We start from the raw sequence: 17,693 nt of genomic DNA, 5'->3' as shown, positions 1-17,693 counted from the left end.
CACAGTGGCTATCCTCGTGCTACTTGCTACTGACCCTGTCCCCCTCTGCAAAGAGACTGAGATCAGAGAGGGCCCAGGCAAGTGCAAGCTACCTCAGCAACCCCGGCATCCAGCCAGGGCCTGCCCGAGTAGATGACGGTGGACGGGGGGAGTGGATGGATGTGTGAATAGATGGGGAGATGGATGGGTGAGTGGATGGATGAAGAGACTGACAAGTGGTGGATGGAGTTAGATGGACAGGTGGATGGGCGGACAGATGGATGGATGGATGAGTGGGCATAAGAATGGATGTTCCGTGGAACTGAGCTTAGGAGAACTCTGGGCCCTGACTAGCATCACCTCTCCTACCCCCTACCCCCATCCCATCTCATTGACTCCGTTTCCAACCATCCTGGGTTCATTGCTTGTGTCCATAACCCCCAACCCTGACTCCCTCACACCAAGCCCATGGCTTTGAAGGTTCTAGAGGAACTGGTGCCAAACATAGAACACTGCCCCCACCAGAGATGGCAACCTTTCTCCTGCCCCTTGTCCCAGGCTCCTAGCAGTCACTTGGTTTCTTTATAGCAAGTATTTTAAAAATATGTGTTTGCTTGTCTCCCCATGAAAACACAGGGTGGGGACCTTACCCTTCTCCTCCCATCTCCAGCACCTAAGCAGATTGTTGACTCATCCTGGGGGAGTGAAGACTGCCTTATATCCCTTATTGGTTAATACTTTGAGTACACACGGGTTTCCCCCAGATGCGTGGAGAAGGCAAGACAGGTTCAGCACGAGGGGAGAGATCCGTGTGCCTCCTGGCAGCTGTGTGCTCCAGGCTGCCTCCCTCCCCACTCATCAGGAAAACAAACTACAATTCACAGGGGTGTTGTGAGAGTGGGAGGAGAAAATAAAGTGAAGGCACTTGAAACTAGAAGATACAAGCCACAGGCACCATCCTTCAGCTGCATTTATTGTAGCAAGTACAACCACCCACGGCCACTACCGATTAGTAAGCCAGGGCGCTGCCTGGCCTGTGCCACAGAGCAGTGATGTCTGCTGTGGGGATCCTGCCCACACCCAGCCCACCTGCCTGCAGCTCCCAGCATCCCTGAATGGCTGAGCAGCCAGGCCCCAGAGGGTGACTGTTCTGGTCACAGCACCACAGGGGCCAAAACTGGGCACCATGCTTGTTGTTCAGTTTGCAGAATTTTTAGTTACCAACAACTTAAAAATCTGCATAATTCACAAGAGAACCTGCATTTCTGGCTCCCTGGGATTTCTGATGTCTGTCAGACCTGCATCCCCACCTCACAGCCATTAGCTACAAGTGAACAGACTTGCCAAATCAGACAGCAGTCTGTTTTGGCACAGTCCCCACTGCATCCTATTGTTCCCCAAGGCATGTTTCCTTTGTTACAAAGCTCTCTCCATCCAGTCTCCAGTTAACAGCAGTCAAGTCAAAGTGGTACAGACTTCAGCAGTCAAATATCTACTTCATTCATTCATCTGAGCTGGGACCTCTGAACAGCCCACCCCTTCTCACATTCAGGTCTGAGGGGGCCGGGCAGGGTCATCCCACACATTCCCCTGCATGTGGCTGATAAGAGGCAAGCTGAGGGAAGCAGCCAAACTGCTCACCTGGGCTGGTTTGCTCCTTTAGAAGTTCAAGTTCTACCAACCTGAAAGTGCTAAGCAAGGTAAGCCCTGGACTGAACCTAAAGCCAGACCCAGGGAATGCAGTGCTGGCGCGCCCTCTGGTGGCCACAATGCAGCGTTGCAGGTCATGGGGAAAGCCGTGAACTAAACCTATAGAACCATCCATCCATTGCCCCCCAAAACTTCGTGGGTACTAAGCCTTAGGCTTCCAGCTACTTCTTTTGCCAAATCTTCTTGACCCCCCATCCCACCATTCAAGTCACTGTCCTGGGCGTTCAGGCACGCACCTCGGTTCCCAGCAGGGCTGGCCTCTTCGGGCAGGGTCCAGCCTCCCCAGTCTTCACATCCTGTGACTTGCTTGAGGCTCGGCCACAGCAGCCTTGTGGGATTTGCAGGAGTAATCCACAGAGGTTGGGTGGGGAGCAACGCCCAGCCCACAGGGGCCAGGCAGAGCACTTAGGTGAGAACAGGCCAGGCAGGACCTCAGTGACCACTGAAGCTTGTATCCTGGGTGGCATTACCACTAAAGAACTGGTATAGCCAGGTGACTATTCTTCAGGGGAGCAGGAAGCTGGACTTTCAAGTGGAATATGCCAATTTTGTAAAAAAGGTATAAACTATCCAAGCCTAAGAAAGCTTGTCAGGAGGCTGGGTCTGGGCCAGGGGGCAAGTTAGCTCTGTTGAGGCCCACTGCAGACAGAACCTCCAAGATGGTGGGCCTGAGCCAGTGGTTTTCAAAGTTTTGTTTATTTGAGTAGTTTGTAGCCATCATCATGTTTGATCCTGAGAGGCAAGCAAGAGAGAGAACATTCTTGGGCCCATTTCAGAGTCTGGGACGCTGAGGCAGAGGTGGGTTCCTGGCAGGTTCAAGGTCACAGTAGAGAAGAGAGCTTGAAACTGCATCAGGCAGTGGCTGGGCAACAGCAGGCCCCAAAGCCCACCCCAAACAGCCATGCAGAAAACGCTGTCCCAGTGTGGGCCAGGGGGACACAGACCTGTACATCACAGTACCTCCTGCCCACCTGGCTGCACCCTCCCTAGTTCCCTGGAGAGCCCACCACCCCAAAAGCAGCGGAGGCAGTGGCTCCCCTGTGTGTTTGTACACACACACCACCCCACCCCTACTCCATGGACAGAGCCCCAAACAGCCAGGCAGAGCTGCCACGGCCCCCTTTGTGGGAGACGGTGCACCATGCTCAAGGTTGCCTCGGGGTCTCAGGTCCAAGCAGACACCTGTAGCTTTGCTCATCATGAGCACAGTAGTGGGTCCTGAGGGCCCCACCAGAGGCCTGGGTAGACCACATGTGTGGCCGTAGCCCATGGCATCCTCACCAGTTGGCCTTTACTGCCTTGATGTCACTCACGAGGTTCTGCGCCAGGCAGATGCCAAATATCTGCAAGACAGAGGGCAGGTGAGAGAAGGGAGGCCAGCCTGGGCAAGGTGCACGGGGCAGGCAGGGCTGTGGCAGTACCTGGAGGAGGGCGATGCCCACGAAGACCCCAGCCACAATGATAAGGTTGTCCTGCAGCCACTTCTCAAACTGGCCCACGCAGCCTTTGGTGTGGATGGAGCCCTGCTGCTCTAGCTCCTAAGAGCACACAGACACCAAGCTTGAGCCTCATCTCAGACCGGCTCCTCCTCCCCTCCAGTTTGCCAAACGCACCCCTGCCCCAGGGTCCTTCCCTGCAGTGTCTGTGACCCGGAGCTCTACCACAGGGCCTTTGCACAGCTGGCTCTTTCTCTGTGGCATCTCAGCATGAATGTCTTCTGCAGAGAAATCTTCTTTGACCACCCAGCCCTGATTCTGTCATCTTCCCTGACAGCCCACACCCAATCTTATCACCTTCCGAGTCCTCAGCTAAAACTCACGGGACGGTCCGTATTTGTGCACCCATGAGACTGTCCCTCTCTCCACTCCTCGAGAGGCAATGCAAGGTCTAGGGCAATGCCAGCCACACCCAGGTAGGAGGAGCAACCCCACCACCCACAGGCCTACTTCCCCAGTCGCAAGGCCTCAGAAACCCTCTCCGCAGAATCCCTGAGGCCTTCCGCAGGAGCTTCTAGAGGCCCATCCTCCCAGTGGCCCCGGCTACCCTCAGCCCTGTCCCCATCCTCTCACCAGCTTGAGCCGGATATCATAGCCACACTGGGTATTGAGGACATCTTCCTGAGGGAACAAGTAATGTGGTAAGGAGTAGTCCAGGAAATGGGGCCCAGGCACTGCAATGGTTTCTCCTCCTTGGGGAAGGAGATGGGAACAGAGGCTCCCTGAGCACCCATGCCTTTCTCCTTGACACCGGGAATATGACTGCAAACTCCAGCTCGGACCTGCCTCCTGCTAAGCAACAGAGAGACACGTGGCCCTTGGAATCCAGATGAAGTGTCACTGCTCACTGTGAACAGAATCTGTCCTGGAAAAAGCCCTAACAGCCAGAACCGCCTGTCTCTTCCCAGCCAGCACGGTGGCCTGGTGAGACCCCTGCCGCACACCCATGACCGAGATGGATGCCAACCCCTTGCCAACTTCAAGCCAGCTGGAAGCACACATTGCCTGGAGCTGTGTTTAGTGGAAAACACAGTGCTGTGAGGCCTCGGGCTGGTCCCCATCCTAGGGGACCTGCTGCTATAAGCAAACAGGCTTGGAGAAGAGGGACAGCAGCCCTGGTTCCAGGGAGCCTCAGTGTGCCACAGACATACTCCCCAAGAAACAACGCCACTGGCATTCATACCCAGGGCAGGGCAGAGCTAGTGGGGCCTGATGGCGGGGTTCTCCCAGAAAGGTCAGCACCCGCTATATCCACCCGCTCACACAACCGGCTCACCGCAGGGTCCCTGACGCAGCAGGAGAAGGGCACCCCGCAACGCTCCCGGCTGGGGTTCAAGTCAGTGCAGTTGAAGTAGATATTGAGGTTCCAGTCATTGGGCCCTCGGGCTCCACAGCAAGACCACTGCATGGGGGGCACATGGAAGAGGGATCTGGGTGAGCCAGGCAGTGGCTGGCAACCAGACCCACCCAGGAACCTTGTCTTGTTTGGGGACAAGCCCAGCTGCAGGAGAGAGGGTGTGGGAGAGGTCTAGAGAGCCAAGCCGGGGGGTGGGGGAAAGGGAACATTCCCACCCACAGGAAGCCTGAGGGGACCACAGTGAGCAGGAGCTTAAGAGTTCCAGGCTGGAGGGAGTAGTGGGGTGCAGTTTGCACCCCCCAACCCAGGAGAGGCTAGAAAAGGGAGGGAAGCGATGAAGACATACTGGGGATCAAGGCTTCTTCTGGACCTCCCTGAGGAGCAGGACAAGGCCAAGCCCCGAGGGAACAGCAGCACCCTAGCCCCATGCCCACACTGGGTCTCCCACCCTTGCCCCAGGATCCCAAAACCTTCCCTCTTCACAGTCATGTCCCCAGCCATTCCAGTCCACTTCCATCACTCCATGATCCATAGCATCTCCCAGAGCGTCCTCCTGGCCTCCCCAGGTAGGGATAATGGCAAGAACGAGTCTGCTATGAACCAAGGAGCTTACAGTTCAGTGGTGAAATGGGAGAGTGCAGCCTTCACTGAAAGGGAGACACACAACTGCAGGAGAGCCAGCTCTTGAGGGCTAGGGGAGCTGAAGAGCAGGACCGCCTCGAAAGACAAGCTGGGGATGGAAGGCAGGTGACTCTGCAGGTGCAGGCCCCAGAACACAGCTCACCTGGCTCCTGGTCCATCAGTAGAGCCCTGCTTCCCCAAAACCATCGCTCCTCCTCCTCTCCTGGGAGCTTCCAGGTCACCACGCAGGCCCGAGGGCACCAGTTAAACCTTCCTTTCTCCACCTTTTCTATTTCAGCCCTTACCACAGGTTGTAATTTCTCATACACACACCTGTCTATTTTTCTTGTTTATCACCTGTCTTCTTGCTGACTGTGACCCTAAGAAAATAGCCTTCACCTTTTTAAATCACAGAGTTCCTGGAGCCTGACCCAGGGGCTGGCACATGGCAGGCCTGGCACAATTCCAGGTACAAGAAACAAAGCACAGGGAACTCAGCTACACATCTGCCTCAGCCGTGTCTCAGAGCCCGTTCTTGGAGGTGGGTGGCACAAGATGTGTGGCTCTGAGTGTAACCGGGTGTGGTGGTAAGTGCGTGACCCTGTGTGGGTGTGATTGGGCAAGAACACGCAGCGGGGAGGCAGCTCAGGTTTCGGGGACTGTCTTCTGGCTGCTTCTTCACAGGAATTAAGTTTGCAAGTGGGAGGACAGAGCTGCTATGGAGCCTCAAACTATATTCACAGTCCAAACAAATACAGCCACGCACGGCAGAGCAATGCTTTAGTCAACGATGGGGGCTCCGGAAGGTTCTAACAGAGCAGAAAATTCCTCTTACCTACTGAAGTCACAGCTGCTGTGACATTTCAGCGCAATGCCTCACTCCTGTGTTTATGGTGTAAACCCACACCACTGCCAGTCATATAAAAGTGTAGCACAAACAATAAATTACAAAAAAAAAGGGTACCACCCACATTTGTACAGTCCACAGTACCTGATGAGGATAACCACTATGCTACTGGTTCTGTATTTACCATATTATACTTTTGTTAAAGTGGCCTCCTAATTATAAAAAACTGTTTTAAGTCCAGTGTGGTGGCGCTGGACAACTATAATCCAGCTACTCCAGAGGCTGAGGCAGAAGAATCACTGAACTAAGGAGTTCGAGGTCAGCCTGGACAACATAGCAAGACTGTCTCAGAAGAAAAAAAAAAAGAATCCTTTTTTGGTTTGTAAGTGTGACATGCATGACATGTGCCTCCTTCAAACCTTGTTACATAGCACATTACCCTTCTGATATGAACTGAGAAAAAAAAAGTTTACTGTCAAACAGCGTGCCATGTTAGCTGACAACAGCCTCGTCCGTCTCATGTTTACTGAATCTGTTGATGTCATTGAGACGCTTTGCTCAGATTGACCTTAGACCATTGTGTAAGTGCCCTCTGTGACGTCCCCACAATGACAGAATCATCTAGCACTGCATTTCTCTGAACGTGTCTCTGTCATTAAGTGATGAGGGACCGTAATATAAATGAGAGGACAGAGTTGGCAGATATAATAAAACAGAGTGTTGGGGACAGTGGCAAACAGAGTCCCTCTTCCAGTAAGAGTTAATACTCTGGGCCCAGGGTTTGGCAGAAGGGATAATCTGTATTTATATGTCAAACTTCTTCCATCTTCGTGTGGCATAAGCCTTAGCCAGGGAGCTGCCAGTTGGGGGCCTCTAGCATCTATTCCACAGGCCTGTGTTCCTATAAGGCTGGGCACATGGGGCCCCGTGGGGCCACCAGAAGCTGGCTTTTCCTGCAATGGGAGGACTCCTAGGTCCCTTCCCTAGGACCTGCTTGGTCTGGGTGTCTGTCAGGGATCTCCTGCAGGTGGCCAGTGCTGGACGCTGCACTCACATATTCCTGAGCAAAGTCGATGAGGTTTTGGAGGTCAATGTCATCTCGGTAGGCCTTGACGTTGTTGTTGATGAAGAGGTTGAGCTGGTCTCGAATCCAGTCCTTGAAGACAAAGGCCAGGATCCCTGTTGTCAGCTCCAGGAAGAAGATGAGGCCGAGGAACACAGAGAACTAGGTTGGAGGCATACAAATAGTGGGCACTGAAGACACATGGCTCTTGAGGTGCACAGGGCACAGCTCCCCCCTTCCCTCCACCAAGACGGAAGGAAGACCAGAGTCCCCAATCCCTGTCAGTAATTTTAGTACTGCTTACTTCCCACTCCTTCCCGGCAGGGCTAGGGTGTGTGCAGGCTAGGCAAATGCTCTACCACTGTGCTCACTTCCTGCCCCTTTAGTGCCATTTTATGTTTAAAAGGCAGCACTGTTCTTATCTCTCCACCCCAAGTCTGGTTACATCTGCTTTCTTAAGAAACCACTCTCCATGCATCCCTTCAGTTCCAGGGTTTGTTTGTTTGTTTCAGTACTGTGGCTTGAACTAAGGGCCTATGCCTTATGAAGGGTTTTTTCAAGATAGGGTCTCATGGACTATTTTCCTGGGCTGGCTTCCTCCTGATCTCTGCTTCCTGAGTAGCTAGGATTACAGGCGTGAGCCACTGGTGAATGGTTCCAGGTTTTGGATGGAGCCACCTCCACCTCAATCCCCACTCCCATATACCCAGGATGGGTGTGTGTCACCAGCCTACCAATCGGAGCACTACCTCCCAGCCTACAGGGATTGATCCAGAGATGACCAATCAGAGCCAAGGAGATGCAATTAAAGCCTCTGGCAGAAGAGTTGGGAGAAAAGTGCCTCCAGGAGGATCTCCTGGGGGAAGGGAGTACAGGATGAGGACAGCACCCCTTCCAGAGCACCAGTATACCCCAAAGGACTGGAGCCAACCCAGAAGGAGCAGAACTGGAAAACAGGACCTGGCCAAGTGATACTGGCAACCCCTGTATTCAAATACAATGGCCAATGTGACGCCACCTTTTTCACCTAAGCCAATGACTAGTGGCTTCTGTGCTTAGGTACTGGGTTTTGGTCATCAAGAACAGAAGGGACCCTGAGTAACAATAAGCTACCCCATCACTTATTTTATTGCAAGAACAAGATGGCAGGCCGGTGGAGTGGCTCAAGTGGTAGAGCGCCTGTCTAGCAAGCGTGAGGTCCTGAGTTCAAACCCTAGTACCACCAAAAAAAAAAAAAGAACTAGATAGAAAAGAGGTTGGGGTCCCCAGTGCCACTGGGGAGGACTTACAAACTTGAGCAGGAAGGTGTTTTCCCGAAGGGCCCCAATGCAGCCAGCAAAGCCCAACACTGACATGACGCCACCAACCACCACAAACAGCCATACAGGGTCAAGGCCTCCCAGGTCTGTCAGTGCCGAGATGTTGGAGAGGACACCCTGTGCAGGGGAGCAGAGGCAGATGTGAGGGGTGACCTTCCCTTCCCGCTGTCTCACCCCTCAGGTGGCCCCATGCTTTACCCCAATAGCTTACCTTCTCGCCCCAGGCCCAGAGGCCGATGGCCAGGAACAGGGCTCCCAGAACCTGTAAGAAGAGTGACAAAGAGCTCAGGGCTGGACACCAGCAGGACCTTCCCTTATCCTTCCCCAGGAAGGCAAGAGGAATGAGGAAGAGAGGCATGGATGTGAATGGGATCTGGGGTCCTGTTCACCTTCTCCCCACAGGACAGCCCGGAGGACTGAAGCCACCCCAGTCATGGGACAGACAACAGGGTCCTTTCCTGGGGCTTAAAAGTGGGGCGGAAGCCGGGCTCCAGTGGCTCATGCATGTAACCCTAGCTACTCAGGAAGGATGGAAGTTCAAAGCCAGCCTGGGGAAATAATTCAGCAGACTCTATCTCGAAAAAACCCATCACAAAAAAGGTCTGGTGGAGTGGCTCAAGGTGAAGGCCCTGAGTTCAAACCCTAGTTCGGCAAAAAAGAAAAATAGTAGAGCAGAGAATGGCTGAGACAATTCTGCACAGCAGCATACTGAGCCTGGCTCCCACTCCAGGCCCATGCTCAAGTTCAGAGAGCTCGCTGTCTCTCTGGCCCTTCCCCCATCCTCCTGCTGCCTGCAACTGTGATTGCCATTCTACTCTCAACGCCCTCCATGCCATCCCACCATCTTTGTTCTGTCGTGTGTGCGTGTGTGTGTGCGTGCGTGTGCGTGGCTGGGGATAGAGCACTACCCCACCATCTTAACCTCAACTTCAACTTCTGAGTTAAGAAGGACAGTTCTAGGTAAGATCCTGCTGAGGAGACCCGACTGGCCCTAGAAAATATCTGGCCGCAGTGACGTGTGCCTTCTAAACACTCCACCTGGGCAGTCCCAATGTCCCCTGCACTGTCCTCATCTGTGAGGATCAATTCTTTGCTGGGAAGGCCAGCGACCTTGACATTGTGTCATGATCCTGGGCAGGTCCTTGGACATGCAGTCTCAGAGGAAGAAACTCCACCAGGGTGGAGAGACACTGTCAGCTCCACCCTGAACCGCCCTTCTGGTACTCTCTGAAAATGTCTTCCCTTCCCTCTCCCATGCTGGGTCTGGTGATGTGCCATAAAATACCACTTTTCCTGTCTCTCCCCACCCGATCTGCCCCTAGCCTACAGTCTGGCAACCAAATAGCCTTTCTCTGGTTAACTCACTCCCCGTGCCTCTCCCTGCTGCTTTTCAGACACTCAGGTGTCCCCTCCCCACTGGGCTTCCAACCTCAGCCTCCTGCCCTTCCTCCTCTTCACACTCACTTTCCATTCTAACATGACAGTGGCACCTGCTGATTTCTACCCACACTTCTCCCTGATTCCAGTCCTCCACGTCCACTCTCTGGTCACAAACACCTTGGTGTTCCAGGCACTGTTCCAAGTGCTGGAGATACCCCAGGGAGTGGGACAGACAAGTTCTCAGCCCTCGTGGAACATACACCACAGGGGAAAATAGTGGGCAAACAGGGAAACATCACTTGTCAACAGATCCTTTCAAGAAAGAAAATCAAGTGTAACGGGAGAAGGGAGCACCTCAGCTGAGGTTTGGATGATGAAGAGGAAGGGTAAGAGTATTCTTTGCTAGGCAGAGGGCCTAGCAAAGGCAAGGACCAGACCCCTACAGGACCCTGGAAGCAGGCCACAGAAGAAATGTGCTTTAGGAGCAGTGAAAAAATACAAGGTCCCAAGCAGGTGACACCAAGGTCCACTTAAAACGAAAGCAAAAAAATCCCTGAGCCTGTTTCATAGGCCCCTCCCTTGTGCCACCTTGACCCAAGCCTGAAACCCTCCCCCTGTCCCCAGGGGGCCCAAGTCCTGTCAGTTCAGCCTTGGCACTTTCTTCCCTGGAGCTATGTCCCAGCCCCCTCCCCCATCACACACCCCCTGCTTCTCACCCAATCTTCGCTGGCTGCCCCAACACAGAGCCCAGATGCTCAGCCCACCCGCTGCCCAAGCCCGGAGAAAAGCTGGGTCTCTCACATGTGCTCCCCCTTGCTCATAGCTGTGCCTCACCACCAGCTGTCAACCTGGCTGTGTGACTCTGGGTAAGTGACAATCTCTATTCCTTCAGTCCCCTATCTGTACAATGCAGATAATAATAAGATAGTTGTAAGACACAAAAGCACTAGAATTAATTTACTCTAACAACCCTGAGGAGCAAACTCCAATGTCACCCCTCAGCCTGAAAGCTAAGACCCAGAGAGGGAGGTGACTTGTCCCAGGCCTCACAGCTGGCCGGCCACACCCTGGCCTCCACTTCCCACCCATGCTCCCTGCAGTTGTCCACACCACCAGGAATGAGCACTGCTGAGGCTCAAAGAAACCTACCCTCCCCAGTCACTCCCAACCCCGCGCGGGCACACGCACAAGGGCCAGGGGCTGGAGGACCATGGCACTGAGTCCTGCTCCAAACAAGTGAGAAGGCTTGGCACGCTGACCTAAGGGCTGGGGAGCAGAGACTGAGAAGAGCGAGGGAGAAGGGAAAGATGACTTGGCAGGACCAGGGGCACAGATGCCACCCTGGGATGGGCACTCGCAGCTCCCTTCTCAGAGCAGGGGCCGCCCCACCGGAAGCCTAAGCTCTGGTCCGCTGTGGAATGTTGAATTCTGTTCCCCACGGACAGCTCTAGGGCTCAAAACCGGAGCTCCCTCTCCCGGGGCCTCTCCTCGCCCTCGGGCCGGCGTCGTGGAGGGCCAACTTTGCAGGAGCCTAGGGCAAGGCACCAGATCCAGGGGCTGGAGAGGCAAGGAAGCGTGGGTGGGCCAGCCTCTCCTTCCCACCCGCTAAGCCAAAGGTAGGGTTCGTCCCCTACGAGCGTGCCCCTAAGGTCCCTCCTTCGCCCGGCCTTGAGGAGACTCCCCACCCCCACCCGCGCCGAAGCTGGGTCCCGCCCCCAGCAATCCGGGCCTCTCCCTAGCTCCCGGGGGTGATCCTCGGACGAAGCGAGGGGGTGGAAGGAAGGAGCCGGGAGCCGCAATCTGTCGGAGCAGGGAGGGTCTCCCCTACGAGGCATCTGGACCCCCGTCTCCCACCGCCGCCAGCACCGGGCTGGGAGCACGCTCCACGCTCACCCAGAAGACAATGTTGAAGCTAAACAGGAAGTATTTTCCGCAGCAGCCGACCTCGGGTTCCTGGAAGTGCTGGTGCTTGCCAGGCATGGTGAGCGGCCGTCGTCGGGCCGGAAACCGGAACCGAGGACCGGGCTCGGCCCTCTGCGGGCCGCCCTGGGCTACAGCGGCCCCGGGCCTAGCCCGGCGGCTGCAGCTTCTTCATGGCCGCGGCCACACTGAGCGGCGGCCGGCCCCGCCCGCCCCGCAAGCACCGCCCCCAGCGTTTGGACCGCCACGCCTGGAGCTCGGCTAGGTCCCCTTGGAGCCCCGCCCCCACTCCCATTCGAACCTACCTCTGGCCCCGCCCACACTCCTGCTCGAGTCTTTCGGAGCCCCGCCCCTGGATCTGACTCCGCCCTCTTCCGACTCAGCCTGGCTCGATCCTTCAGAGCCCCGCTTCTTCTTCCTGGCTCCGCCCCCATCCCAACTTAGTCCGGATTCTTTCCCCTGCTGACTGGTCCTCTAGGAGTCAGCCGTTGAGTCCCTGCACTTTACCGCTGCAGCCCGTTCCTAACGTCAGTCATTCAGACCCACCAGACTGCAAGCTTGAAGCACCCCAGATCCCCCAGCCCCGCAAGGCTTAGCACTAACAGCCACACTGCTGGAGCCCATCCCGAGGGAAGAGTAACTGCTACTCCGGTGAGAGGATGGACGTGACCATATTAACATACAAACAGCACCTGTAGTTACAATGGAGTCAGACAGGCATTTCACTCAGCTCTACCCGCTACTGGCTCAAACTCAGGCTAGACGAGGACCTGGGAATAATAGAGCTTCTGTTTTGCTGGGCCTACCTCCACTTCTTGGTTCAAACCTGAGTTGCTTGAACCCCCACCCCCCAACACCACCTCCATACAAGCTAGTTTGGGTCCTGGCCTGGCTCCTTGGTTCCTGGGACTCTCACATGAGCCCCTTCAAGGCAGAACCAGGCAGAGCCAAGTTTTCAGGAGCCTGGATCTGACTCAAAAGTTTAGAGCCCTACTTAATAATTCCAAGCCCAGTGCCCGTGGCTTATGCCTGTAATCCTAGCTACTCAGGATGCAGAGATCAGGAGGATAATGGTTCAAAGCCAGCCCAGGCAAATAGGGAACTATCTCCAATAGGGAACTATCTCCAAAAAACCTTTATAAAAAAGGGCTGTTGGAATGGCTCAATGTGTAGGCCCTGAGTTCAAGCCCCAGTACCACAAATTAATAATAATTTCAAATTTATTCAGAAGTATTTATTTAGAACAGACAGGGAAAGGTTGCTTAAGCTTTCAATCAAGTGAATTGGCCTCTAACAACCATGATGATAGCCTGAAGGTGTGGCTCAAATGGTAGAATCCTGAATTCAAACCCCAATACCCAATCTGTCCCCCATCCCCGCCCCCCCCCCAAAAAAAAAAACGCCATGATGAGGTCTCCATCCCCATCATCTCCCATCCTGGGGCTTGAGGCTTATCGGCCCACCTCCACTTCAGCATGGCTCTAAGGCAGGAGAAGTATGGACAGCTGGCTGGCCCTGTGCACAGATGAGATGCGAGAGGCTGTGCCGGGCTTCCTCCATCTTCATTGCTCAGTTATCTCTGTAGAAATGACAGCGTTCTCTCTCTAACCGTCCAGCCCTTGGGGTGGGAGGCAGAGAGAGCAGCCCCACTCCAGGGACCCAGCCACAGCTAGTCTAGAGAAAGGATAGGATCCAGGTTGGGAGCAGAAACACAGAGCTGGTCAGAGGCAACCCATAAAGGTTTTAAGCACTGTGCTCACAAAAAAAAGCCCCCTGCCTCTGAACTCCTGCTCTCAGAATAGCGGTGGCCTTGAGTCCCCTCCCTCAAAATGAAAGAGCCTGGCCCTTGGGCTGCCCGGACCCCTGCCCAGAGGGCACAGAGAAACTGTCAGACAATAGGGTTCTCCTGTCATCTTGATTGACCCCTCCTTACCCCTTCCGTCTCACCCAGGACTTTCCTCTACCCTCCTTACCCCTTCCGTCTCACCCAGGACTTTCCTCCACCCTGTCAACATCCTGTGGCCACAAGCAAAGCTAGTGCCTCAGCCTGCTCTTCCTGCTCCTCTACAATCACACATGCCTCTAAGCCTGGGACCAGCTCATGTTAAAAAATGTCCTTATGAAGCCAGGTGTGGTGCACACGTGTAATCCAGATACTCAGGAGGTAGAGGTAGTAGGATGGAAAGTTTGAGGACAGGCCAGGCAAAAAGGTCACAAGATCCTATCTCAAAAGCAAAATGAAAAAAGGGCCAGGGGTAGAGCACTTGCCTAGCAGGCATGATGTCCTGGGTTTAATCTCCAGTAGGGAAAACTTTTTTACTTTTATGAAGCCGAGTGTGATGGCAACCTATTGTAATCACAGCTACTCAGGAGAATTGTTTGAGCCCAGGAGTTCAAGGCCAGCCCGGGTAACATCAAGAGACCCCATCTCAAAAAAATAAAAGTGTTCGCTTGCACTGCAGGGCAGGTGCGAACCAGGCCGTCTTCCCCTCAGTCCTGCCCAGGGACAACAGATACACCAGCTTCCCCCATACACTGGCAGCAGCAACAGACTCAGAGGGTGGCAAGGCCCCCCCCTCACACCACAAACTTGTTCTTGGCTAAGGAGTTGCTCTTGGAGGCTGTGTCTGCGTGGGCCTGGTATCCAATAATGGTCTTCATAGAAAGGCCCAGGCGCTCTTTGTATACACGCCTGGGGAGGACAGAGGAAAGACAACACTGGTAGTCAGCAGAGGGTCCTGGAAATGACTAGGTCCAGGTCCTTTGCCCACCAACCCCTACTCTGTGGTTCTAGCCACAGCTTCTCACATCTTGTCTTAGCCATGTGGAAACCCAAAATAGGACCCTTGCATGCAAAGAGTTCTGCTAGAGATAGTTTGAAGTCTAGACTCATCCCGTTTATACAGGTGGGTAAGAAAGGGGAAGAGGGTATCAGGTGCCAGTGTTCATGTCTATAATCCCAGTTACTCAGAAGGCATAGATCAGGAGCATCACAGTTCCAAGCCATCCCAGGGGAAGTAGGTCATGAGACCCTATCTTGGAAAAAGCCATCACTAAAAAGGGCTGGTGGACTGGCTCAAGCAGTAAGAGCACCTGCCTAGCAAGCGTGAGGCCCTGGGTTCAAACTCCTGTGCCGGCAAAAAAAAAAAAAAAAAAAAAAGCGGGGGGGAGGAGAAGGGTACAGAGAGCTCTAGTGGTCTCCCTTGCAATCCAAGCCACCCTCCCGAAGAGACAAGCTCCCTACTCTGTCCCCACCGCCACCAAAGATGCCCCTACCCTATGTGCAGCACGGCAGCCTGGTTCTCTGCCTCACTCGTCCACACAGCAATTTTGTCCCCTTTGGTGCGGATGTTGATGACGGCCCCACACACCTCCCTGCCATGCTCCTCAAAGCTCTCTCCAATCAGACACAGCAACTGTACCCGAAGCAGGGATGGTGATACATCCGGCTGGGGCACAGGGGCTGCCCTGCCACCCCTACCAGCCTCCTCCCCAGCTCCACCACTCACCGTCTCTAGCCACAGCCGGTCCAGCTCGATGTGGCGCTGCTGCTTGGCCAGACTGACCAGCCAGCGGCCACCTCGCTTGTTTCTGCCATCCTCCCACATGGGCTGGATGCCATCCTATGGTGGGGGGCAGTCAAATGCCTCCCTTTATTCAAAGGGAAGTGGGGACCCCACTTCCTTTGCATACACAGACCATACCCTAAGCCCAGCCCTACACGGGCCAGCTTCTGTCTTACCCTTGTCCCCTCATAGAAGCCACCACAACCACACAACCCAGCAGACCCCCTCCGAGCCCCACAGTCCTGAGTCCCACTACTGTCAACCTGCTACAGCCTTGTCCCTGAACCAAATTCCCTAAGACAGGAGTTTCAATTGGGTGGGGGTGGGGCTTCAGGGAGCCATGTACAAGGGTAGATATCCCAGGCTTGACTACGTGGGCCCCAAACTCACTGGGCAGAAGTCACTTGGGGAAACCCCTTAGTGTTGATGTCACCAGGAATGGGGCTGGACATAAGGAGTGTCCCTGGGCAGTTCTGACGCTGGTGCCTCGTTCAGGAGCAAGGCAACTTCCTCGATGCTCCGCCCTCTTCCAGATCTCTTTTCTGGTGGTACTGGGCTTTGAACTCAAGACCTTCCATTTGCTAGGTGCCCTACCATTTGAGTCCTGTCCCCGCCCTTTTTTACTTGTGCTTTGTTTTTTCAGATACAGTCTCATGCTTTTTGCCCGGGCTTCCCTCAAACTGACAACCTCCCATCTCCACTTCCCAAGTAATCCGGCCAGACACTTGCAAGCTGTCTTCAAGGCACAGCTCAGGCTTGACACTTTGTCCATCCAGGTTTCTGTACATCAGTTCCTCCAATGAGAACTAACCTCTGCCCTGAGAGCCCACCCCACAGCCCCCCAAAAGGGAGAAGCTGAGACAATCAGTCCCTTCCCCTGGCCCTTTGGGGGAGGGGGCACTGGAGCCGAGCTTACCTTGAACAGGGCATAGTCGCAGCCAGAAGAGAGCTTACTGGCCAGCTGGATGTGACTGTACATCCTAGAGAGAAAGAGAGAGCCCACCCAACACGGGAGCCATGTCTTTGAAGAGCCTGGTCCAGTGACCTTGATCTTCTGACTCCTCACCAAGCCCTTGCCACACTGTTCACACCTTCCAGCTTCTTCTCAGCCTGGCCCTGCAGCCTGGAATTCTGTTGTGTGTCCCCTTCTGGCCTCAAACCCAACGAAGCTGCACCTGGGGACCCTGGAGCCCGGCTGGAGCCTATCATAGGGCTATGCCTCACTTCTCAGATCTCCCCCATTATCATGCACAAGACACCACCAAGGCAGCCGAACCCTCACCTTTCTGCTGGGTTCAGCAAGGGAAGGAAGTTGTGCAGGCCACAGAGCCATAGACCTTGGCAGCCAGGGTCCACACCTGCTTCTCTCACTCCCCAGGTCGCCTCCAGGGGGTGGCTGTGCCCTCTGGCTGGCACCTACCAATCCCCAGCCCTCAACAAAGGCTGAAAGGCCCCTAGGAGGGTGCTATAGCAGCATAGCAAGTAGAGTCCTAGCTCCAGCCCCCTGAGGGTAGGCACTCACCCCCAGAAGTCCTCCACAGTGTCAACCTTGGCGACCAAGTGCAGATTGTCCTGCCAGGCCCGGCTGCGGTCATTCTTGAAGAACCACAGAGCCCACCTGGTGGGGGAGAGGAAGCAGAGGGCCTCCCCTTCAAGGACAAATTAGGAGATAGGATTTGGGGCACAGACACCCTCCCCAAGGTGACTGAAGGGCATTGGGGGAGGAGTGAGAGAGGAAGGGTCACCCAAGGCCATGCAGCCAGCAAGCATGGAGAGTGGCCTGACAGCAGAGGTCTGTGTTCAATGCTGCAGCCCCCCACCTACCTGTTCTGCAGGGGGTGCAACTCTATCTTGGCCTCCCTGCGGTTCTCACTGTGGGCCTTCCCCCTCAGAGTCCTGGGAACACTCAGAGCCTCCTCTCCTATGGACTCCCCCATGGCTGCCTCCTCTTGCTCTTTCTTTTCCTCCTTCTTCTCTTTTTCCTCCTTCCACTTTGGGATTCCATCCTCAGCTCTGCCTGCCTGACCAAAGAAAGGAATTAGGGTGGACCGTAAGCCCTGGCTGCCCCCACACCCACTGTGTACCCTAGCTGGTCACTTGCTTCAGAAGAGACAGGCAGAGGGACTTACAGGGCTGGAGGTAGCCATGCCAACACTCAATCTCCACTGGAACCCAGCATCTAGCAAACCACAGCTGCTGGCTTTTAACCCACCAGCACCCACCAGCCCCACCTGTGCAGGGCCGGAGAGCGAGGGGCAGCTTAGCAGAATCCTCCCATGTGTACGTGGGTATTTACGGAGTGCCTTTTGAGGCAGGGCTCACGACACAGCTGTGACAAGGTAGACCCAGCCTCTCGCAGTGGGTCTGCCTTCAGAAATGAAGGGTCAATATTTAGTCTCTGTCCTTAGGGAAAGTGGTGTCTGCATCCTGTTGGG

At 54.8% G+C, this 17,693-nt stretch overlaps 2 protein-coding genes and 1 pseudogene across 5 annotated transcripts; 1 reads left to right on the top strand and 2 right to left on the bottom strand.

Moving 5' to 3' along the window:
• Positions 1-918: 918 nt before the first annotated feature.
• Positions 919-11,914, bottom strand: Tspan17 (tetraspanin 17). 4 transcript variants are annotated; one of them, XM_074058715.1, is made up of 9 exons: positions 11,666-11,914; positions 8,604-8,654; positions 8,363-8,509; positions 7,065-7,235; positions 4,462-4,587; positions 3,759-3,806; positions 3,111-3,227; positions 2,970-3,032; positions 919-2,389 (listed from the first exon to the last, which is right to left on the bottom strand). In XM_074058715.1, exons 1-9 carry the CDS (start codon positions 11,750-11,752, stop codon positions 2,279-2,281), a joined length of 921 nt encoding a protein of 306 aa, XP_073914816.1. In that variant the 5' UTR covers positions 11,753-11,914; the 3' UTR covers positions 919-2,278. The 4 variants fall into 4 exon arrangements, with proteins under 4 accessions (XP_073914816.1, XP_020018385.1, XP_020018387.1 ...); XM_020162796.2 differs by having other exon boundaries at positions 919-2,421; positions 2,971-3,032; positions 11,666-11,911; XM_020162797.2 differs by having other exon boundaries at positions 2,367-2,495; positions 2,971-3,032; positions 11,666-11,912.
• On the top strand, positions 6,378-6,459 carry LOC141418408 (small nucleolar RNA U13; annotated as a pseudogene).
• Positions 11,915-14,269: 2,355 nt separating the features above from the next.
• On the bottom strand, positions 14,270-16,316 carry Eif4e1b (eukaryotic translation initiation factor 4E family member 1B). Its single transcript, XM_020162813.2, has 4 exons — positions 16,175-16,316; positions 15,202-15,315; positions 14,969-15,108; positions 14,270-14,384 (listed from the first exon to the last, which is right to left on the bottom strand). Exons 1-4 carry the CDS (start codon positions 16,235-16,237, stop codon positions 14,270-14,272), a joined length of 432 nt encoding a protein of 143 aa, XP_020018402.2. The 5' UTR covers positions 16,238-16,316.
• Between the last annotated feature and the right edge of the window lie 1,377 nt (positions 16,317-17,693).

This window comes from Castor canadensis, chromosome 16, assembly GCF_047511655.1.
Source record: "Castor canadensis chromosome 16, mCasCan1.hap1v2, whole genome shotgun sequence".
Lineage (NCBI taxonomy): Eukaryota > Metazoa > Chordata > Mammalia > Rodentia > Castoridae > Castor > Castor canadensis.
This window is presented reverse-complemented; position numbering and strand designations above follow the sequence as displayed.

Bases quoted from the DNA above. Each gene is read 5' to 3' on its own strand.
- Tspan17 (XM_074058715.1), bottom strand. From the start codon at position 11,752: ATGCCTGGCAAGCACCAGCACTTCCAGGAACCCGAGGTCGGCTGCTGC. The intron at 8,510-8,603 runs GTAAGCTATTGG...TCCCCTGCACAG, and splicing joins TCTGGGCCTGGGGCGAGAAG to GGTGTCCTCTCCAACATCTC. The intron at 3,228-3,758 runs GTGAGAGGATGG...GTGTGCTCTTAG, and splicing joins ATGATATCCGGCTCAAGCTG to GAGCTAGAGCAGCAGGGCTC.
- Eif4e1b (XM_020162813.2), bottom strand. From the start codon at position 16,237: ATGTACAGTCACATCCAGCTGGCCAGTAAGCTCTCTTCTGGCTGCGAC. The intron at 15,109-15,201 runs GTGAGTGGTGGA...CTTCGGGTACAG, and splicing joins ACCGGCTGTGGCTAGAGACG to TTGCTGTGTCTGATTGGAGA. The intron at 14,385-14,968 runs GTAGGGGCATCT...TGTCCTCCCCAG, and splicing joins GCTGCCGTGCTGCACATAGG to GCGTGTATACAAAGAGCGCC.